Raw genomic sequence first — 24,367 nt, 5'->3', positions numbered from 1 at the left:
TTTAATTACTTCTTTATCCTTTTCTGAATATGCCAAAATTGCCAGAATGAATATATACTGCTTTAATCATAAGAAAAATAGTATTTGACAGAGACTCCGTCTCAAAAAAAAAAGAAAGGAAAAGCAGTATTTGAAATAAGTAATGAATAGGAGATGAAACTGCCATGGTTCCTTGCCCATAGCTAAATGTAAATAATTGCCTGAATGTCTCACCTGGTGGATGCAGGGGCTTCCTAACACCTAGGTGGTGAGTGGAAGGAATAATTCTGTCCTTATTATCAATAACACTGTCATCCCAACAGCTTTCATTTATTGAACATCTAAAATGGGCAAGGCACTGTGCTATATTTATGCAAGTTATCTCCTTTATTCCTTAAAACAAACTCCAGGCAGATATTATTCTTATTTTGCAGATAAAGAAACTGAGTAAAGTGAAAATGAGGTCTAGCAAGGATTTGAGCCCAAGTATTCTAATGGCAAAGTGTGTACAATTGACCCACTACACTGCATTGCTTCTCTTACAAAGTTTTAAGCCGAGCATGTCTTCTCCGGATCATTTGAGGCAAGAATAAGAGGTGTTCAGGGAAAGACAGCTTTAATAGGAGTCTGCCTACAATGCAAGAGTCTTTGTAATGTAGACTGAACTGCATTTTGGTTTCATATTATTTGCTCTATAATATCTGAAAACATGATATGATTAACTTATGTGATGCTTAAGACAAGTTTAAAGACACAAGATGGGAAATAAAATTTGGGAATATTCTTTCATGGGTAATGTGGCTAATGTCTCTACCTTATTCTCAGCAACATATTAGAGTATCATATCTAGAAATGTGTAAGAACACCAATCACAAAAACAGGATTCTGCTTAGTTAACAGAGAACACATGGATGGCAAAAGTTTATTTTATTTATCTGCTAGAAGAATCATAAGAGGCAAAAAAGTACTACCAATATTGGACGAAACAGATAACTGACATTATCGATTTTTAGTAAGGTTCTTAGTTTCTTTTTGCTTTTTACAATCTGACTGCATTAAGACACATACACTCTTTAATGTAAAAAAAACCCATCATATGCGGAACTAAATGCACAAAGACCTCATTATTGGAACATTAGCCATGATTATTTTAATATTCTCACAGCTTTGCAATTTTGAGAATATACTATCATTATATAAGAAGGAAGACGAGAAGGAGGAAGAGGGAAAGGAGGAGAAAGAGAAGATGGTAAACAGAGGCCTAGTTAAGAATTCCTTGTCCTAGTGGTGAACAAGTACTAAACACAGACAATGGGTGGAACACAGATGCTAATTCACATAACAGAGAGTAGGCAACCTTAACAATGAATTGATGCAGACTCCTATAGAATTCCTCTGTTATGACTGGGTTCTTATTTTCTCCTCTTTGTATGTAGTTGAAATTTCATCATTATGAATAGTACCTTGGATCTTCTTTTTTTAAAGTTGTGAATGCAAGTGTTTGGCTTTGTAATACAGCTTTTTAGTATCCAGAAGATAACCAGTACTCTACCAATAAAGATCTTTTGATACAAAGGGTTTTAACTTCTGCCAGTTCTTACTCATTTTTTTCAGGTTTTTTAATACATTTCTTAAACAACACATACATTACGTAAAATATAAGAATTAATGTACATTCTCAAGGTCAGATTCAGTGACAAAATGCACTACCTGAATCTAGTAACACATTTACTCTTTGCTGCATATAAGTTGCATATAAGAAATACAGGGTATATTGTTTTGTGATCCATGCAGTAAATGTTCACAAAAATCAAGCAAACAACTAGACGTTCTTCAGCTACTAAAATTAACTGTCCCAGTCACAAAAGACTTAACAAAAATAAAAGCACGGATGGTTACATCAAAACCATGCTGGACTGAGTTCGTCCTGGAAGAGCTGGTTGGCAGGGCCACAAGGAAAGCACTAGCAGCTGCAAATTTTCCTCTTCACATGTGACTGAGACTATTCTCTTCTTACATGGCTTTACCCCATACCACAGGCTTTTGCTAAAGAGGCATTTCAGGCTTCAAATTAAAACAATTGACCTTTAGGGAAAAGCAGAGAAATGCCTCTCTTGAGTTTCTGATCCTAGAAAACAGCTTGCTATAGGTCCTTAAGGCAAATGCCAGGAGTCAAAGAAACTGTAGAACAGTCTCAGGATGTAAACAATAAAATCACTGACCAAGGAGTTATATCCCTGGATAAAAACTCTTCATAAGAAGACCTAACTGGATAAGACCAACTTCTTGGCTTTCAAAAGTAATGTGAATTTTATATCCTAGAAGCACTGCACTTTTTTTTCTATCGTAGAGACTTCTGGAGTAGATAAAAGTTCATGATGTTGCTTAAAAAAATACATAGCATGGAGAAGCTACTCAAATGCCAAGCAGTTTTCGGGTTTGTTTTTGTTTGTTTTACTTTTATATTTTTCTTTTGTAGTTGGCATATGGAAAACCAAACTCGGAAATCATAATGTTGGAGTATTTTAAGGGCATGCTATCATAGATATTAACAAGCTTATTTATACAATAAGACCTCTGCAGAGCGTGCTCAGCTCGATGCCACATTCCAGAATAGCCACTGTTGGTTTCCTTTTCCAAATTGTCCATGTTTACAGGCTTCACAAATATCCCTGAAGTCTTGCCAATATGCTTGGCAATGATAAAATTCATGGCAATATCATCACAGTTTTGAGTATCATCTATCAAAGCATGGACAGCTGCAGGTTGCCTCTGAAATAATTCAAGATATTTGCTATTGAAGAATGAGGCTCCAATCAGTACCATAGAGTACTGGTCACCATTTCCAGACCCTGGTGCTTGCATTTCAAAACTTCCATAACTGTAGATACCTGATGAAGTAGAGACATGCTTTCTAGGAACAAATCCTACGATTTGATCAGGAAATTGCTGAAAAGAGGGAAAAAGAAAAATTAAATGTCACATATTTTTAGAGAAGACATAGTGAAAAAGGCAATGATTTATTACAGAGAGAATGAAACTGATTTGTCAACTCTTCCTTATTCCTGGTTCCTATATTTCAGTTTTATCTAGCTCCAGGTAACTTCATAAATCTGTGTTCTGATATGTTTACAGGTCAAATTGCATCACAACCCAAACATCTCTGAAAACAAATATTCTACCCTTACAGATGTTCTCCTAATTCAAACATTATCTGACATTAACAAATTCCAGTCACCAGAGTCCAATCCTTCAAAATCTGCTGCGAGAAAAGTTGACTGCCTGAATGCTATTTATTGTAGGAGATAAGAGATAATGGGATCGTTTTGAAAATGTGTTCTCTTAGGAATATATAAAATTATGGACATACATGTGTGATTATCTCTTTTTCATGTTGATTTCGATGTTCATAAAAGTTACTGTTGATTTTAAACAATGTTATATTTTATCCCATTTCAGCTTGGGTGTTTCCTTTTTAAAAAAATGAGATAATATAAATAAATGTTTATATTTATCTAACTAAAATAAATGTTTACATTATACATATGTGAGAGAGATGCATCAGAATCTTTGATGAAAGGATAGATGGTAGATGAACGTGACTAAAAATAAAACAACAATCAGCAAACAAAATAAAAACACTGAAGCATGGGAAAGAGGTAAGAATTTACAGGGTTGAAAGTTTCATTCACTCTCATAAATAATTTGAGTTTCATTCATTTATTGAACAGACGCAGAACTAGGGACACACACACATACACACACACGAGGCTGAGTTAAATGCTATTTCGAAGCACTTATAGTCTAGAGAGGGTAGAGGGGTATGATATGGATATGCAAACAAGGAAATACAATACTGTGAGAAAGTTGTTTTAAGTGCAGCTGGGTAAATCTGATGGGAACATTGAGGGTAGAATGACAACTGTGTTGCTGGGAAGCAAAGGGGAAGGTCAGGGGATGGGGGATAAAGGCTGGGAGGCTTCAGAGAAGATGCACTATTTACACAATCTAGGAGAATGAAAGAAATTTCACAGTTGGCTAGAGAGGGAAAAGGGAAAACACTAAAAGTGGAGGTAATGGGCAAATACAAAGACACAGATGAATGTCTACTCGAATCTTGCTTGCTTATACACAAACCTCAGATCATTATGCTATGCAGGGTTTGGGTTGGACTGAATTTAAGTTGGTCAATGGATTGAAATTGTTTTTGATATTTTTATAAATAAAACCTGAAATCATATTTATGTATCTTTAATTTATAGTTTACTCAGATGGTTCCAATTAACCACAGTCCCCATATTCTGCCTCCATTTTTACATTTTGGGCAAACGGATTTTTAAGCGTCAATAGAAATCTCACAGTTGAATTATCACATTAGAACTTTTTGTCCAAGAAGCTTTCATTTATTTCATTTCATTCCAAGGGCTGGAAAAAAAAATTGTTGATATGGAAAAATTTCGTTGATCAGCACACTAGGCATGAAATTAAAAACTGAAGTTTTAAAAATGCTGATATCTGCTGAGTATTGTGATCACTTACCATTAATATCTAATGCTGTTATATCCCAAGAAGCTAATTTTAAAAGTTACCATGGTATAAATTAGATCATTTACTGGGTAGCACAGTGTTTAATTATTTGACACGGCTTCCAAGTACTTCTATGCAGTTCTGGTTTCAGGTAATGGCAGTGCAACTTGTAAAAGTTAGCTATTACTAACACATATTCAATAGGAGAGAGCTGCTTTTATAGGATACTGACGAATTTATGCCTGCTTATTCAAGCTAGGATTTAGAAAAAAACAAAACAAAATAAAACAAAACCCTCCTACCACAATGGTACATGTAAAATCATTACTGCAAAATTTCTAAACAATGCTCTCAGAACCAGGATTAAATTTTGTGGAGGTAATAAATACTTCCTTTTACAAAAAGTTATATACAATATTAATATAGAAATACGCTTATCATTTGAGACACATGTCTGTGATCTAGGCAAAATATCTCCTCATTCTAGTTTTTGCTGGACCACATCATTTCCCCATTGTTCTCTGGAAGGCAGTTCTAGCTCTTTTCCCCAATACACCAAAATATAAATTAAATCTAGATAAAAGATACTATAACTTTCAGGTTGGCTGAACTAAGCTCAGAAAATCTTGATTAGCCTATAACAAATTCATCCACCTTTTAGATAAATATTATCTAAAATATTTTAGGTAACTTCTATATTAACCATGTTGCCCTGGTTAAGTACTAGTCAAGATCTTATAAAGACGGTTTCATAAAAGAGACAGCAACATTACCTGCCAAACTGAGAAAGCAAAAACAAGGTCTGGGGTGCTGATGAGTGTGTCATCATCTACCATCAACACTGCTAAAATGAAAGGACAAAAATTTAAGTTGAATAGTTTGGAAATGAAAACAAAAGTAGTAAAATACAATAGTGTCTACATAGATCATTCAAATGAAGTATTTTCTGACCCAATAAGTAAATAAGCAATGTATTCTCGGGGAGATTTGTCCAGTAGAAAAAAATTTTTTTGGTATCATAACTGATTGTATAACTGCCTGAAGGGAAAATAATCAAGTAGTTATTATCCATCATCCCAGAAACTATTGGGCCTATAAATAAATAAAGCCAAGATTCTTTTAAGCAAATTGCAACCTCATGAAACTGTCAGGAATGGCAGGAAAAGAGGAGTGGCAAAAAAATATATTAAGCATAAGCTAAATGGCATCTTACCATCAACTGTAATGCAATAATATGTAATTATAGCATATCCTTTATTACAATATTAACCTCTTTGCCAGGAAACCACTTCTTGACATCTTGGAAATTGTCCCTCAAGCTTTCCAAAGTGCTTTCTTAGGACTAACTTCCTTCATTTTTCTCCAGACAGTTAAGACAAGCAGAAGGCCAGAAATTCACGTCTGTCCCAGCTCTGGATAGCGGCAGCCTTTCCAGGCTGAGAACTCCACTGCAACTCACCACTGGTTTCCAGTTCAGGAAAGACCTGGAGTCGATTTCTCATCCTGTTTGCTGTCTGTTGTTTGAAGATCACAGGGACAGGGTGGGGCCCTAGAGAATTCCATAATTCATCTGGTGCCTTCTCTCCAATATTGTTCCATACCACAATCACTTTGTGCAGATTTGGTACAGCCTGATAATGATTTAAAAGTTTCAATAAGAGATCTGTTCTGTTGTACGTCTGCATTATGAGAGTAAAGGAGTCCATGGTGGACTTGCCCTGGGATTTTATTTCCCTACGCAACATGAGCATCTTGTCTTCTTTGACGCTGGGAAGTAAGGCAGTCAAAGCACCAGCTACCAGTAATAATACGAGGATGACCACCAAAGAGAATCGAAGCACTCGAATCCCCATTACTCTCCCAGGAAGTTTGCAGATGTGGCAACACCTAGAGTAGAAATGGAAACAACATACAAATGTTAGCATTCTTACTAGTCCCCGTGTTTTCATGTTTTTTTCCAATGAGGAAAGATACCAATCTTATTTTAGTTGATTCAAATTCAGTTCTCCCTTCCTCCTCAATAAGGTAATTTGGCCTAAGAGATTTTAAAAAACCAGTTTAATACTCCCACCTTTCTTGCCCTGCTTGTTACGCAGTTGCAGACAAAAGATGTTATACATACAAAATTGGAAAAATTAAGCATTTAAAAATTTGCCATCATTTTATCACTAAATCTCCAGAACTGAAATTGTTTTTCAACTGGGATTTTATTTCCCTTAGTACTATATTAATTTCAAATCTACACTTCTGTAGTAGCAGACTTTTTCCCAAACAAAATCATACAGAGCCATAATACATGAGGCAGCAAACAATTATGGTAGGTTTATTACTTATCAGGCCCTGTACTATGTGCTTCATATACCACAGTATGTACTTATTCACTCAACAGATAGTTACTGAGCACTTACTTTGTGCCACCACTGTTCCAGGTTCTGTGGATACAGCAATTAATGAGATAGAAAAGGTGTCTGCTGTTAGTAGCAGAGGAGATGATAGGGAGAAACAGATAACACGATAAACAAATTCAAAAGATAATCTGGGGTAGTGGGTATGAAGAGAATCTGTTTATAAAGAGAATAAATCAGAATAAGTAAGGGCCAGATTATGTAGGACCTCTGACCCTCATTAAAGAGTCTGGATTTTACTATAAGCCAGATGAGAAGCCATTGGAGGGTTCTTGGATCTAATTTATTATTTATTATTATTATTCCCATTTAATAGTTTAGATGCTTACAGAGATTACATGCCCTTCCCAAGATTACCAAGTAATTTCCAACAGGAAAATCTGCCCCTAGAGCCTAGGTTGTTCATGGGCTTGGGGGTGTATTGCCTGGCTTAAATCTAGGTTGAACTGAGGCACAGCCCTAGAACTTCCACAACTCCCTCTCTCACAGTACAAATTACAAGGTATTATTATCAGCTATGTACTCTCCCATCTTCCTTATTGTACCTAAAGGGTCTTCCAGAGATAGCCATAGAACAGTAGTGAACAAATTGATAAGTACAGTCTAGCTATCCACTGTCAACAAATTTCGTGTAATCAAATCCCTTGCTTATATGAGAAAAGGTTAAATCTCAGACAGATTTAAAACTTATTCCCTGGATTCCAATAACATTTCATTTCCATGCTTGCTGACTCCTGCTGTAGTACTGTTGGCTTTCAATTATTTCTGTTTTTCAGTCTTCTGCTATTCTGCTTCTGATCCCAGGCTACTTACTCTTCCACAGGCCACCAGAAGCATTTTAGGTATGGTCCTTGTTTTGTACTTTGGCAACTGAGTCTTCATAGCCATTTCAGCACATCATGGATCTATTTTACTACTCTATTCAAGTGCAAAGCCAGAAGTGAGGAAAATGAACTATTCAAAGAAATTTACTTACGAAAAGAAAGACTGGAAACAAAAACCAATCAGGAGTTTCTAAACAACATATTTAAAACACCTTTAAGAAAAAAATAGATCTCTGAGAAATAATAGATGAGATGTTATTCTTGGTGACCTTAATTAACCCATAGTCTATCCCTTCTCATCCCCACTTCTGGTACAATTTCTCTTCTTGGCTATATGATAAACAGTTACTCTCATCTATTGCTTACTACTGACACATGTAATACAGCTGGATAAGACTTTTCACTGCTAACCACGGCTGAAGTATACTAACTGCAAAGAGCTACTGTCACTCTTCTTCTTGGTATAACACTGCCTCTGTACATTTTATTTTTGGTACTCCCCCTCTTCTTGGAAAAGTGAACTGTATGTATACTTACATAGTAATATCTAAGCTCTTGACTTCATGTCTTGTGGCTAAAGTTAGGCAATTGAAGCTAGGCCATCATTCCATAGGCAATCCTAAGACTGTAGTCTAAATTTAGTTTGGAATAGAATAGAATAGTTTTGGAATATTCTGTTCCAAACTAAATCTCATTTTACTTTCCTAATGATATCTACTCAACATTTTGTTTTTCACTGAGGAGACTTGGCAGTGGTTGGGTTAGTAACCATCATATTCCTGTAAGCTTGTTTCATGTTGTGATGTGTGTTTTGTAATTGTAGAAAGTTTCCTCTCTATAGTTCAAGGACGTAGAGAGATCATATATACCACGTCTTTAACATTTTCCTTTGAAGTTTATGAGAGTTTAGAGAATTGCAAGAAGGACAAGGGCACACTCTCCATGACGGGACAGTATGCTCAGTCATGTGCAAGCAAAGGAAGAGTTTGTTCACAAAGACAAGGAGAAGATCATTGTCATTCAGCAGCTCTCACTTTTCAAGAGTCCAGATTTGAAAAGTAATGTCACCTTTAGAGTAAGCTTTTGAGAGTGCTTTCAAGGGTATCTCTCCTGGACTTTCTCTGCAGCTTGTTCTATTAAAAAGAGCAATTTTGTGTTTCTGCTTATATCACGGCCTCACTCTTAAGGTATAAATAAAATAAATTATTTTCAAGGTAACCTCAGCTTTTCCATGATTATTTTACAAGGACAGTAACTTAAAGCTTTAGTGTACCATGTTTTCATTTTATGTACCCTCTTACTAAAACAACATGTACCGTTAATGTGGTCAAAGACAAATCATTATGAATTAATAATCTTGGTTCAAAGTCCTTGAAAATCCTTTTAATACTGAATGAAAAGTAGGTCCCATAACACATATTTTCAGTTCTACATAAAAATGGCCGGTTATAAGTACTGAGTAAAGAATCACTTTGATTAACTGCATTATAGTATACCATGATTAAGATCTTTATATTCATTTTCTGCAGCTGAGTAGGAATAGCACATTTTAAAACTTACATAGAAGTGTTTCTGATCTCTAGACACTAATAACTTACTACCTAGCAGTTTTAATCTAGAAAAAGTAATAAGATTAATTACTTTAGCTTACTATAAATATACACTGTTGAAGACACTCATGAGTGACTGCTTCCTTCTCATGTATTTTTTTAAGTAGGAGTTTATCCCCTGTACCCATCATAGACATTTCCTTTCAGATAGCTCCTAATCCCCCAATTTTACCTGTATCAGAAAGACTTCAGGAGATATGAATAATTTATGTCTTTAGAAACATAGTGTAAATATTTCATGTGGTATTTATTAAATAATGCAGCCCAATAAAATTATGTAAATTTTAGTTTGCACAGTAAAGTACGAAGAGCAAGGACTTCATAGACTGTAGTGCAAGTGGCACACTGTACTTTGAGAATAGCTGAGGTCTAGAACTCCATTGTAGGCCCATTAGAAACAGCTTCAGTACAATTTGGAGAATAATGATGACTTTATGGCTATACGGATTTCACAGTTTTTGGTATTCTTCTGTTCTTCTTTTAAAGAAAGAACCTATCATCTAATTTGCAGCTTTAAGCTTTGAATGAGAGATATGAGAAAAAACACATCTGGATGACGTATGTCATACTTGGGAAGAACTAGAAGTAAACATAAGCACCTCAGTTCTCTTGCCCTAAATTCCTAAACTTTCCCTTTAGGTTTTGTTTTTTCCTTTTTTAAGTTATGTCTTTATATATTTGTTGACACCCTGCCTGATTCCAAAAAGGATCTGACAGCTCTTAGTCTATTCCCTTTCTGTCCTTCTCCCATCCCCACGACAGCAGTAAATATAACTTTGATAAATACAGTAAATGCCAACAAAACAAAAATCCTTCCTCTTCTCCTTATCAACTAAAAAAATCCAAGAGTTCCCCCAATGATATTTTCTACACGTTAATTCATTAGTTCTTTATAGGTAGAGAACATATCCTTTTAGTTATTTTGATACATTGTTACTTAGCATCTTCTACACCAGAGGTCCCCAATCCCCAGGCTACACACCAGTACTGGTGTGCAGCCTGTTAGGAACTCCGCTGCACAGCAGGAGGTGAGCAATGGGTAAGCAAGCATTACCACCTGAGCTCCACCTCCTGTCAGATCAGCTGCGGCATTAGATTCTCACAAGCGTGCAAACCCTATTGTGAACTGTGCATGTGAGGGATCTAGGCTGCACGCTCCTTATGAGAATTTAATGCTTGATGATCTGAGGTGGAACAGTTTTATCCCAAAACAATCCCCCACCACCCATCCATGGAAAAATTGTCTTCCACAAAACAGGTCCCTGGTGCCAGAAAGGTTGGTGACCACTGTTGGGGACACAAAGAGTTTTCAACTAGAGATGATTTTGTCTTCCAGGGGACATTTGGCAAAGTCTGGAGATATCTCTGATTGTCACAACTAGAGGGGAGATACTATTGCTGTCTAGTGGGTAGATGTTAGGGATGCTGCTAAATATCCTCCGATGCATAGGACAGCCCCCCATGGCAAAGAATTATCTGACCTAACATGGCAATAATGCCAAGGTTGAGAAACCCTGATCTGCATATAGGTTGCCTAATAAAACACACTTAAACATCATGATGAGGACTACTAGAGAGGTGGCTTCTGAAAATCCTACTGCCATTAGTTATACTCAAACAATAAAGGGCAAAGCCCTGTCTCTAAAACTGGCCCGGTAGGCCAAGCATAATGGCTCACATCTGTAATCCTAGCACTTACGGGGGCAAAAGCAGGATTCTGCCTGAGCCCCAGAGCTTGAGACCAGGCTGGGCAATGTCATGAGACCCCATTCCTACAAATAAATTAAAAAATCAGCCATCTGTAGTGGTGCATGCCTATAGTCCCAGCTACTCAGGAGGCTGAGGCAGGAGGATAGCTGGAGCCAAGAGGTTGAGGCTGCTGCAGTGAGCTGTGATTGCACCACTGCACTCCTGCCTGGGGAACAGAGTGAGACCCCCATCTCACAAAAAAACAAAAAACCAACTAAAAAATACTGCCCCAATAATTACATAATTACATGACTTATTGCACAAACACAGAAACTCAGAGAGCTGAAAGAGACTTCAGGGCACTCCTTAGCCAGTTTCCTTGTTTCACAGATAAACAACTCAAGGTCCGGGGATAAGGAATTTGCCTAAGGTCATGCAGCTGCATGTGGCTAATCAGCAGCAGAGCCAGGAGAAGACTCTAAACCTCCTGATGGCACAGTCCACAACTCTTTCCACTATGTTATGGTAAATTCTGCAAGGATGTATCAAAAACTTAAAAAGCAAGACTGTCACTAACCTGCAAGATAATATAAAAAATTATACTTGTCATGTTGGAGTTTTTTTTAGTAGCTTTAAGGAGAGATCACATACCATAAAATTTACCCATTTAAAGTATACAGTTCAGTAGCTTTTAGTATAATCACAGAGTTTTGCAACCATCACCACAATTTAATTTTAAAACATTTTCAACACCCCAGAAAGAAACCCCAGACCCATTAGCAGCCACTCCCCATTTTCACTTCTCTTAACCCGACCTGCATCCCAGCCCCAGGAAACTACTAATTTATTTTCTGTCTCAGTGGATTTGCCTATTCTGGATATTTCATATGAATGGAATCATACAATATATGACCATTGTATCTGGCTTTTTTCACTTAGCATAATGTTTTTGAGGTTCATCCATGCTGTATATATCATGAGGTATATATCAGTACCTCATTTTTTTTGTTGCCAAGTAACATTCCATTCTATGGATAGACCACATTTTCTTCATTCATCAGTTAATGGACGTTTGAATTGTTTCCACATATTGGCCATTATGAATAATGCTGCTATGAACATTTATGTGAACATATGGTTTCAGTCCTCTTAGGTGCTTACCTAAGAGTAGAATTGCTGGGTCATTATGTCAGTAATATTTAAATATCTGAGAACTGAAGTAGCTTTTGAAAGAGCGTTATTTGAAATTATAAGTAATTTTCTTAAATGTGGACCTAGAATAAGAAAGTAAATAATAAATAGTCTATTAAATAACAGTACAAATTCTGTCATGGATGTCTTTAAATGGACCAGGCAATTTGAATTTCCAAAGATCTGCTATAGAGTTACCTACTACATAATCTATCAAAGTTCCCTAGAAGAAACACCATTGAAGGATTCTTTCCTCAAGGCTAGTTCCTTCAGACTGGAAAGCAATAATTATCCAGAGAGAAGCTGAAAACAAATATGCCAGCGCACAGCATGAACAAAGATTATGTTCTCTGACTCATAAGGTAGAAAAGCAATGAGCAACGTGGTGTTGTACAATGAGAAGCTGTCATTTTTATTTTGATGCCACAGATGGTAGAAGAACGATAACTATTCTGCCATTTCACTATGAGATTTGCCTCATACTGTCCAGATTGTTTCTCCTCTGGCTCATCTTCCAGAATATTTACTTGCCTATAAACTGATGAATATAGAATATAGATGCTCAGAAAAGGGGCCTCAGCTGCCAAGAGATAAAATCATTCCAAGGTTGAATACAGAGGCCAATGCAGAACCTGAGCTGACGCATGTAAGAAGATGCAAGAAGAAAATTGGAAGAGACAGCTCTACAACCAATGACCAGTTTCTGACCAGGTTTATGGCATGCAGATAACCAACACTGTTTAAACTAAGGCAAAGGGGCATGTGGCACCAAATTCCAAAAAGACATTTCCCCTCAATGGCACCTACATACAGCGAGCTGATCCATGACACCGTATATTGGTACATGCTATTTTCTCTACTTACAAAGCCTTTCTCTCTCTCTATCTGACAAACTCCTACTCCCTGCCCCTCAAATCCCTTTCAAATATCACATCTCCTATAAATGTTTCCCTCACCACTCTCCACCCTGAGTATTCCAGTGAACTCTGATTACTGTGTTTCTAGTCCTTGTTTTCAGGTATTTCAACTATCGACTGTTCTTTGGCTGTTTTTTTCAGTCTTAATGTATCTTGAGGGAAGTTTCTGTCCTTCTTTACAATCCAGAACAGTGTCTGGCCCATTTTTTGACTCAGTGCTCACATCACTATAGTTGAATTAAGTGAAAGAATTTATGTCTAAATTGTCCTAAATGTCAATGAATTCCTGAAACATTAACAGAATAAACTCAGATTAAATGCAAATTAAGGCCCAATTAAGACTAGACAGTACCAAAGCAACTGTTCCCTACATAGAAGAGCTGGGTCATCACCCATCTGGTGACTAGAAGAGCATGTCATGAAATGTGACCTCAAACACAGACCACACAGGCCTCCTTTCTACATGCAGTTCTGTGGCCAAGCCACTTGATAAACAAAAGATATCTCAGATCTCTGATTTTTTTCACATCTTTTCAAAGATATTCTGCATTAAAATATATTTGAACATCCCTGTTTCTATGAAAGCTCTTGGTGAATGAGCTGATTTGCCTTGGGGGGAAAGCATCATTTGATGGATAATATCATCCTTGTGAATTTCCCCAAGGAAGTTTAGCAGGTCATGATAACCAGAAGCTATATTATTTAATTCGGCAGGCAGCGTACATGATTTAAACAGACAAAAAAAGTCTTACTTGGTTGAGAAAAGAAAATTTAGTTTGGGTTCAGAAAGTGAAAAAAACTACAGACTTCATAACAATTGGCATAAAAAGAAAACTAAGTCAGAACACTACACAACTCAATTCAGTATTGCCCATGGTAAGCTTCTTCCATTAAAATTATAAGCTGCATAAACTAGAATTTATTTCATTGCAAAATACAAAATGCCAGAAATGGTACATGAAAGGTCACTTTTCTTCACAAGTCTTTTCCAGGTGCTATACAAGATTCTGGGAAGAGTTTTTGATGTAAGGTTTTTACCCACATTCAGGAAGGTCATTCTTTTCATTGTTGTTTTAGAAATGCCATACAGCTTTTCTCATTTTCTACCAATTCTATGCTCTCCTTCCAAAATGATTTCCCCTCCCTTTTTCCTAAGGAGCTCTTCTATTCTTATGAGGTTCTTCTTAATTCCTGTTACTTTTTTCACAAATCTAAAACAAAATAATTTAAATTAGTTTGTGGTAATAATAAATATAGTAGTAAAGGCAGGAATAGGAATAGACTTATAATAATAAGAGTCAATGTAGTGTCACAGATTCATCTTGTGATCTTGTGTTTATGGCCAGTTACAGTGATGTGAATGGATCATTTAGATGACTACAATCTGGATCAACTGTGTTATGGACTAGTTATTAGGGTGGAAGTGATCCATCTTTTCTATTGACAATAGAATGGCTACGCATATATATGATCATTGATAGCCAATTTAAACCTTGTTATTTAGAAGGCCTAGTCCTGCCCTTATTACACTTTTTAGACTACAGTTCTGAAACAATTGCTAAAATATTGAGAAGTAGCTACAGAAACTTCAGTATCACATTTAAGTAGAATGATGTTGCTGCAATAGGTCATTTAGCACTGCAAGCTGTGAGGAAAGCATCTCTGTGCTGATTACATTAAATATCAAGTCTTCCTTCTGGCGGCCAGGTTGAATGAGCCATTTCTTAACAGGTAAATCAGGCTAGAATGAACAACAAGGGCAGCACTGAAAATGGGATATCAGGCATTAAGTACCTGTGTTTCTATTTCCCTCCTCAATCCTAAGCTCTTACGCATTGCAAAAGCTGCTCATCGGTCCTAGCATTTTCTAGTTTTCCTCTTCCCCTTTCCTATACAAAGGATCTTATTCCTTCTCAACAATGCTTCAGGCAGCTATTATCAATTAACTAGAGTTTGCTTTGTTATCACTTATTTACAGGGAAATAACATAAATATTATGCATAAAGTCGTTTTAAAGCACCACTTGCTTCCTTCAATCTAGCTATCTGCTACTGGGGTAGACAATGAGGTCCTTTCTACTTTCAAACTGCGCAGGTCTGAATTATGCTAGATAAAAGTTCTTTCTAGCTTTACACCTATCTCTTGGAATAGTCAATTAATTGTAGCTATTGATGATGATAATGATAATGATGATGATGTTTGGAGATGACCAATTCCATGGACATATATTAGGGCAGGAGTAAGAGAGGCCTTATTCCTAAGAGGAACATATCCATGACTCATAGGATCCAAGGAGTCAATGCATCCTAAGAGGAAAGCCTAGAAATAGAAAAGCATTTTTAGCTCAGTACAGTGCCATGCAAAATTAGTTCCAGAAATGGGTCAAAAAGAAACCAAGTACATCTGCAAATATTGTACTTTTACCATTCCAGGATACTGGAGATTTTCATTTGAATCTCTGTTTTGTCAGGCAACAGATCCCTGTTCTGTTCTATAGAACCCTTTCTCTTTTATCCAATATTGGTTTTCAGCCATTAACTCAATTTCCAAAATCACTTCTGTAAGAGAAATGGATTTCATACAGATGAATTATGGCTTATAAATATTTTTAGGTATTGAACCTAAGATGGAAGCAATCCTACTTCATGTGAGCTTTCTTACTTTATTAGGGGAAGGTCAAAATATCCAGCAAATATTTATAGGTATTTACCACGTGCCCAGCACTAAGTGCTAAGGGATGGTAGTGAGCAAGAAGAACCAATTCCTGCCCTCACAGAGCTGAGCATTACTAATGAAAGTTGTCAGAGCTCTCCTTGCTTCATATTATAGATTACCTCAAATTGATAATGTTTCAAATCTTTACAAAGAAAGGAAATAAAGTGTATCCATCCATTTTGCAGACAGGACATCTGAGATTGAGAATATAGTATTAAAAGATTTTTCCTGAGCCACAGAAAGAGTGGCAAGACTAAATCAAACTCTCGATTCTCTCACTTGAGCTACATTGTATTTTCTTTTTTTCTTTTTTTTTGAGACGGAGTCTCGCTCTGTCGCCCAGGCTGGAGTTAAGTGGCGCGCGCGATCCGGCTCACTGCAAGCTCCGCCTCCTCGGGTCATTCTCCTGCCTCAGCCTCCCGAGTAGTTGGGACTGCAGGCGCCCACCATCACACCCGGCTAATTTTCTTGTATTTTTTGTAGAGACGGGGTTTCACCGTATTAGCCGGGATGGTCTCGATCTCCTGACCTCGTGATCCGCCCACCTTGGCCTCCCAAAGTGCTGGAATTACAGGCGTGAGCCACTGCGCCCGGCCGGCCACATTGTGTTTTCTATGTCTTCTGAATAGTCTCTATGTTCAGCTTTGTTCTGGTCTACAAGAATATTCAACTCTATAGGTACTGACTTCATTCTGTAACCTGGACTACTATTTCAATGGACCTAAGAGAGGTCTCTCAGTATTTTCTAAGATTTTGGCTTAAGTAAGAACTAGTGTTTCCAAGGAAATAAAACCAACTCTACAGGAAATAATTTTTCTCAGACAAAAGTACTGGTACTTCACCCATGTTCATTGTGGCCTTATTTGCAAGAGCCAAAAGGCAGAAGCAACCTAAAGGTCAATTGACAGATGAATGGATAATACATTTAGAAAATGTGATACATAGGTACAAAAGAGTATTATTATTCTGTTTTTACAAATTAGGGAATTCTGATACATGCCATAACATAGATGAATCTTGAAGACATTATGTTAATTGAAATAAGCAGTCGCAAGAAGACAAATACTGTATGATTCCATTTATTATGAGGTACCTAGGAAAGTCAAATTTATAGAAACAGAAAGAAGAATGGCAGTTGCCAGGGGCTGGGAGTAGGAAGAAATGGACAGTTGTTGTTCAGTGGGTATAAAGTTTCAGTTTTGTAAGATGAAAAAGTTCCAGAGATCAGCCACACAACAATGTGAAAACAGTTAACACAACTGAACTGTATACTTAAAACCTGTTAAGGTGATAAATTTTGTGTTATATGTATTTTACAACAATTAAACAAAAGCCAAAAAATATTGGTACTTACCTCATTGTGTTGAAGTTTAATTTTTAAAAAACTTCCTTATGGTTTCAGTAATTGATAGAAACAGGCTCTCTTGTCACTATTAAGATAAATCAAAGAATTTTCTGTGATGTTTCTGTCAGTCAGCAGGAAATTAAAAAACAAAACAAAAAATGATGCTTTCAATGCCATTGTCCATAAGCCTTGAGTTAGTTTAGAAATTAAAATTTGTTATTCTGTCTTCTAAAAATTATATTTAGGCAATGAGGTAGACGATGAATGACTTCCAGTGAGGTTGGTGATACATTTTGGTTTTCATCTTTCTATTGAGGGTTGTATTAGTCTGTTTTCACACTGCTATAAAGAAATACCCCAGACTGGGTAATTTATAAAGGAAAGAGGTTTAATTGACTCATAGTTCCACATGGCTAGGGAGGCCTCTTATGACCATCATGGAAGATGAAGCAGGCACCTTCTTTACAAGGGGGCAGGAAAGAGTGAGTAAGCACAGGAAAAAACTGCCACTTTTATAACCATCAGATCTTGTGAGAACTCACTCACTATCACAAGAACAGCATGGGAGAAACTGCCCCCATGATCTAATCACCTCCCACTGAGTCCATCCCACAACAAGTGGGGATTATGGGGATTACAATTCAAACTGAGATTTGGGTGGGGACACAGCCAAACCATATCATTCTACCCCGGCCCCTCCTAAATTTCATTTCAAAACACAATCATGCCTTCCCAATAGTCCCCCAAAGTCTTAACTCATTCCAGCATTAACCCAAAAGTCCAAGTCCAAAGTCTCTTCTGAGGCAAAGCAAGTCCCTTCTGCTTAGGAGCCTGTAAATTCAAAAGCAAGTTAGTTCCTTCAAAGATACAGTGGGGATATAGGCATTGGAAAAATGCTCCCATTCCAAATGGGAGAAATAGGCCAAAAAAAAGGCGCCACAGGCCCCATGCAACTCCGAAATCCAGCGGGGCAGTGATTAAATCTTAAGGTTCTTAAATAATCTCCTTTGACTCTGTGTCTCACATCTAGAGCATGTTGATGCAAGAGGTGGGCTCTCAGGGTCTTGGGAAGCTCTACTCCTGTGGCTTTTTAGGGTACTGTCCCCCTCCTGGCTGCTTTCATGGGCTGGCATTTGAGTGTCTGTGGCTTTTCTAGGTGCACAGTACAAGTTGTCTGTGGATCTGCCATTCTGGGGTCTGGAAGATGGTGGCCCTGTTCTCACAGCTCCATTAGGCAATGCTCCAGTGGCGACTTTGTGTGGGGACTCCAACCCCACATCTCCCTTCCACACTGCCCTAGCAAAGGTTCTTCATGAGGGCTCTGCCCCTGCAGCAAACTTCTGCCTGGACATCCAGGCATTTCCATACATCCTCTGAAATGTAGGCAGAGGTTCTAAACCTTAATTCTTGACTTCTGTGCACCCACAGGCTCAACACCATGTATAAGCTGCCAAGGCTTGCGGCTTGCACCCTCTGAAGCAATGTCCTGAGCTGTACGTTGGCCCTTTTTAGCCATTGCTGAGATGCAGGGCACCAAGTCCTAAGGCTGCACAGAGTGGGAGTAGGGTCCTGGGCCCAGCCCATGAAACCATTTTTCCCTCCTACATCTCTGGGCCTGTGATGGGAGAAGCTGCTGTGAAGGTCTCTGACATGCCCTGGAGACATTTTCCCCATTGCCTTGGTGATTAACATTAGGCCCCTTGTTACTTATGCAAATTCCTGCAGCTGGTTTGAATTCCACCCCAGAAAATGGATTTTTCTTTTCTACCATATAGTCAGGCTGCAAATTTTCCTAACTTTTATGCTCTGCTTCCCTTTTAAACATAAGTTCCAAATTCAGATCATCTCTCTCAGGTTCAAAGTTCCACAGATCTCTAGGGCAGGAGCAAAATGCCACCAGCCTCTTTGCTAAAGTATAGCAAGAGTGACCTTTGCTCCAGTTCCCAATAAGTTCCTCATCTCCATCTGAGACCACATCAGCCTGGACTTCATTGTCCATATCACTATCAGCATTTTGGTCAAAACCATTCAACAAGTCTCTAGGAATTTCCAAACTTTCCCACATCTTCCTGTCTTCTGAGCTCTCCAAACTTTTCTATCCTTTACCCGTTACCCAGTTCCAAAGTCTCTTCCATATTTTTGGATATTTTTATACCAATGCCGTACTCTCTGCAGTACCAATTTACTTCACCAGGTAAAAAACTATGACCTGCTGAGGTGCTTGCTGAAAGCAAAGGGAATACAGAATGGGTAGTAGAAGAAGGTAGTGATCAATACCAGCTATGACCACATGACCAGTTGCAGAAACTAGGACTGTAATTGTCATGAGTTTTCCTCCTTATTTTGTTAAGAATATGTTTATGCATGTATACACTTGTACTAAGAATATATCTTTATTTCCCCTCTTTTTCCTGTATCATGTGACATTTATTGACATCATATCAGCATTTAAATGTTGTTAACTTTATGTAATAGCATTTAGGTTAAGGATTAGTATGCTTCTGGTTATATAAAGGATAGCTGTATTGTTAGGCACAATTATGACCGTATTATTGCTTTTATGTAAGCATGCAATGGGTTCACCTTGCCTGCTGCCTAGACAGAACGAATTTATCAAGACAGGGGAATTGCAAAAGAGAAAGAGTAATCTATGCAGAGCCAGTTGTGCAGGAAACCAGAGTTTTAGTGTTACTCAAATCAGCCTCCTGGAAAACTCAGGGATCAGAGTTTTTAAGGATAATCTGTTGGGTAAGGGGCCAGTGAGTTGGGAGTGCTGACTGGTTGGCTCGTGGATGAAATCTTAGGGAGTCGAAACTGTCCTTTTATGCTGAGTCAGCTCCAGGGTGGGGGCCACAGAACTGGTTGGCAGGTCCAGGTGGGGCCATCCAGTTATCAGAAATGCAAAAACCTGAAAAGACATCTCAAAAGGCCAATCTTAGTTTCACAATAGTGATGTTATCCTCAAGAGTAACTGGAAAAGTTGCAAATCTTATGACCTCTGGAATAATGGCTGGTAATATTTAGAATTCCAGCCCCTCTCATCCTAACTTGGTGCCTGGTGGCCTTTGAATCATTTTACAAGAACAGTTTAGCTTTTGGGAAGGGCTATTATTTAAACTATAAACTAAATTCCTTCCCAAGGCTAGTGTGGCTTACGTTCAGGAATGGACAAGGACAGTTTAGAGGTTAGAAGCAAGATGGAGTTGGTTAGGTCTGATATCTTTCACTGTCATAATTTCCTCAGTTATAATTTTTGCAAAGGCAGTTTCATTTATTTGGAGATTAGGTATGATTTCAAGAAATGTGTATGGGTTCAAGTTGACAAGGGATGGACTTGTGAAGGTTAATATTAAGTGTCAACTTGATTGAATTAAAAGATGCAAAGTATTGTTTCTAGGTGTATTTGGGTGTTTCCGGGTGTTGCCAGCAGAGATTAACATTCGAGTCAGTGGACTTAGGACAGGAAGACCCACTCTCAGGAAGACCCACTCACAATGTGGGTGGGCACCATCCAATTGGCTGCCAGCATGGCTAGGAAAAGCAGGCAGAAGGTGGGAGAAGCTGACTTGCTGAGTATTTGGGCTTCATCTTTCTCCTGTGCTGGATGCTTCTTGCCCTCGAACATCAGGCTCCAAGTTCTTTGACTGTTAGACTCTTAGACTTACACCAGTGGTTTGTCAGGGGCTCTCAGGCCTTTGGCTGCAGACTGAAGGCGGCAGTGTCAGCTTCCCTACCTTTGAGGTTTTGGGACTCTGATTGAGCCACTACTGGCTTTCTTGCTCCTCAACTTGCAGATGGCCTATTGTAGGACTTCACGTTGTGATTGTTTGAGTCAGTTCTTTTTAATAAACTCATTTTCATATACGCATCTATCCTACTAGTTCTGTCCCTCTAGAGAACCCTAATACAAGGATCCAGAAGCAAAATAAATGCACACGATCCCAACTATCTAATGTTACACATTTGAAACCAGAGGATGTATGCCATGGAGCAAAACATCTGAATATGTTAGCAATTTGCACTTGCATCCAATTTCTAGATTTATATGAATTTGTATTCTTATGTACCTTTACAAATCCTTTTTTAACCAGCAGTTCCCAGGGCACTCAATTTGAAGCATCTAAAAGGGTCAAATAGGGTTGCAGATAAATGCCAGGGTTGATTACTGAGGAATGACAGATAGCATCTTTCCTATTCCTTGCTGACCATTGCCTAAAAGGAGCTGAAACCATGACTGAGATGAGCTTCTGCCCCTTAATTATCTCTGCTTTCATTTCTCAGAATCCTCAATCACATGTCTGAGCAGCTGGGGTTTTTCCACCCATAGAGTCTGCATAGCTAACCTAATGCAATTAGTTGGTAGGAGAGATATAAAAACATATTTAAAAGTTCAGGGTAGAAATCCATTTTTTAGTTTAAAAATGTTCAATAATATATGTATTTTATGATCTTATAAACCTATTTAATCTTGTAACATACAAAGGAATTAAGAATTCTGATTGGTAATTTGCAAGATACCATTTGAACAGAGTTGAAGAATCACTTTTGATTTTCCAATACAACATATTGAAAGGGCAAAAGAAATGGCTTAGTATTTATAGAAAGACTTACTGAGTGACAGCTGTCCCTCCACACTGCTCCAAGGGCATCCCTTGTGTAAATTTGAAACATCACAGAGTTCTAAAATACTGGACTGATTTGCCTGTCACAACCCCCCCTTTCTTCATAACTACTCCTCTCCATAAAATTCCTCCAGGGAAGGAACTTTTGATTTATCTGGGTTTGTATCCCCAGCGCCCAGCATGGAGCCTGGCACATAGAAGACATTCATTAAATGACTGTTGAATGAAAGAAACAAATTTGATATGACAACAAAGATAGGTTAACATATATGGGACAAACATTATTTGACAATGACAAAAGTGAGGCACAGCCTGACGTTTTTCACTCATAGAACTTTTCCTGATTTAAATAGTGTCCACCTACACTTCTATATTGCAAATAAAATGTCTTTAGTTTTAAATTTGGTCATTATGCTCTTCAGGACTGAAAGATGTGAAGACATCACTGTCACTTTTTGAAAGGAGAAGGTCCTCATGGAAATACCTATCATATATCTTTGGGGATGGGGAGTGGGGGAATTTGGGAGTCTCTGGAAACTGATGTAACTGAAATTAAACTTCAATTTTTCATACTCATCTCAAAACTATTTGAAAAGGCGTAATGTAGGTTTCTCCATAAACCACTTAAGCAATTTCTGATTTGTAGCAATACAGTATAAAACATAGGACTTATTTTCAAAGGCAGAATACAAAAAAGTTCAAAATGCAGCTGACCTTGATGAGTTAGGATTATGCTGGAAATCAGTTGCTGAAATTTAATTATTTCTATTACTTCTCCCTCCTTCTCCCAAGTTAAATCATATTGAATAAGGGCGTTTTGGAGAAAAATCCAATTACCATAGAATTATTTATCTTTAAACTATCTAGTTTGCATCCAATTAATTTTTCCTCAGCAGTGCAGTAGAGTAAAATTCAAGGTCTACTTCTAATACAAAAAATTCCTTCCGAAAAAAGAGTAAATGCTACTAATTTTAAATATTTCTACATTTAAATTAAAAGAATGAAATATACACTAACAAAGGCAAATACAAAATACTCTTCCCAGAACTTACTTCTGAAACATAGCTGTTTTTACACAGCAGTTTTAATTAACATGAACATTTTTCAAAATTGTAGAATAAGTACATATTTTCAAAAATAAAACCACCGAATTACTACCCCATACACGCACACAAAGTTCCCAGAACGAGAGCAAAACATGCATATATCCTCACTGCAAAAAGAAAAATACTAACACTGGAGCATTTTGCTGTGTCTCCTTACCTCGAGTGCAGTGGATTGCAGTAGGGCCAGCCGATTTATTTCCTTGCAGCTTGGTTATCATAAAACGGAAGGGGCGTCTCGTTTGCTCATTTTTGTTTTTTTTCTAAACCAAGTAGCGTGCATCTATCTTTCCCCATTCGTTGGATTAACAACCTGGAAAAAGCGCCGCCCGCAAAGTGAGCGCCTGGAGCAGGGGACAGTCCCCGAGTGGCCGCCCCTCCCTTTCGGTGACGCTCCACTTCCTGTCAGCCTAAAAGGCATTCCCAGGAAGCTCGGTTTTGTAGTTTCCAGCCCACCTCCGAAAGCCAATCCTTTCCCCCATTTCTTCTCCAAGGTAACAACTTTTAATCATTCACGTGACGGACCACCTGCCCTCAGCCAAACAACTTCCCGGAAAGGCGCCCGAAGGAGCTTTCTCATCCACTGCGGGTGCCCAGGAAAGGCCTGTGGGGCTCTCCTCCCCGCGCTCCACACGCCCTCGCATCCCACCTAGGCGCCAGCTTCTGCCTGCACGTTGCTGAAACTGGCCTGGAGGTTCTGACAAGAATTAGAGCGGCGGCCGTTGCCCCGGGGATGACCTGGAAGCGAAAGAGACCTGAACGAATTCTAGAGTTTCGGGGTTTCCGCGGGTTGAGATTGTACGGGAAACAATGCATTAACCAAACCTAAAAATCAAACAAACACGTCTGGTAGGACCTACCATTAAAAAGCTTCTTTTCTATACTACGTTTAACAGCCTTTATTTTGAAAGGCATTGATTGATGCCAGGCATGGTGGCGCACGCCTGGGGTCTCAGCCACTCCGGAGGCTGAGGAGGATCACTTGCGCCCGGGAGTTCCAGGCTGTAGTGAGCCTCATTGTGCTCCAGCCTAGGGGACAGGGCGAGACCCTGTCTCTTAAAAAAATAAGTAAAGAAAGAAAAACATTGATCGCCTCCTGTGTGGCAGTCCAGAAGGGTCAAGCGCTGTTTTCGGGGTGGCGTGGAATGGATTCCTAAGATTTGGGCGCCCATAGAGTTAACGCAGCAAAACGATCACTTGCGTTTCCTGCGGACTGGCGGCAATAGAACACGTGGCTGCCTAGACTCTTAATCACTGATATCTACCACACCAGGATTTAATGCCAGTTGGGAGGAAATGGCGAAAGGGCAGACGCTGGAGCCCATGCATCCGGGAACACTGGTGGTAGGCGGTCGGGTGGGCGTGAGCGGGCTCTCCATCTCCCAGCCCAGTCTGCAGGTCGCCACCTCAGGATTTTCTTCCTGAGTCCGGGTGGCAGGA

At 38.5% G+C, this 24,367-nt stretch overlaps 1 protein-coding gene across 12 annotated transcripts; it reads right to left on the bottom strand.

Annotated features, from left to right (window-relative positions):
* Positions 1-887: 887 nt before the first annotated feature.
* EXTL2 (exostosin like glycosyltransferase 2) lies at positions 888-24,360 on the bottom strand. 12 transcript variants are annotated; one of them, XM_063652493.1, is made up of 7 exons: positions 23,788-24,158; positions 23,577-23,665; positions 23,088-23,240; positions 17,212-17,323; positions 5,966-6,393; positions 5,280-5,350; positions 888-2,928 (listed from the first exon to the last, which is right to left on the bottom strand). In XM_063652493.1, the coding sequence occupies exons 4-7, from the start codon at positions 17,214-17,216 to the stop codon at positions 2,440-2,442; spliced, it is 993 nt and encodes a 330-aa protein (XP_063508563.1). In that variant the 5' UTR covers positions 17,217-17,323; positions 23,088-23,240; positions 23,577-23,665; positions 23,788-24,158; the 3' UTR covers positions 888-2,439. The 12 variants fall into 12 exon arrangements, with proteins under 12 accessions (XP_063508563.1, XP_054331585.1, XP_063508578.1 ...); XM_054475610.2 differs by having other exon boundaries at positions 17,212-17,287; positions 23,384-24,360; XM_063652508.1 differs by lacking the exon at positions 23,577-23,665 and having other exon boundaries at positions 23,788-24,180.
* Between the last annotated feature and the right edge of the window lie 7 nt (positions 24,361-24,367).

The sequence above is a fragment of the Pongo pygmaeus genome, chromosome 1 (genome assembly GCF_028885625.2).
Source record: "Pongo pygmaeus isolate AG05252 chromosome 1, NHGRI_mPonPyg2-v2.0_pri, whole genome shotgun sequence".
Classification (NCBI taxonomy): Eukaryota; Metazoa; Chordata; class Mammalia; order Primates; family Hominidae; genus Pongo; species Pongo pygmaeus.
This window is presented reverse-complemented; position numbering and strand designations above follow the sequence as displayed.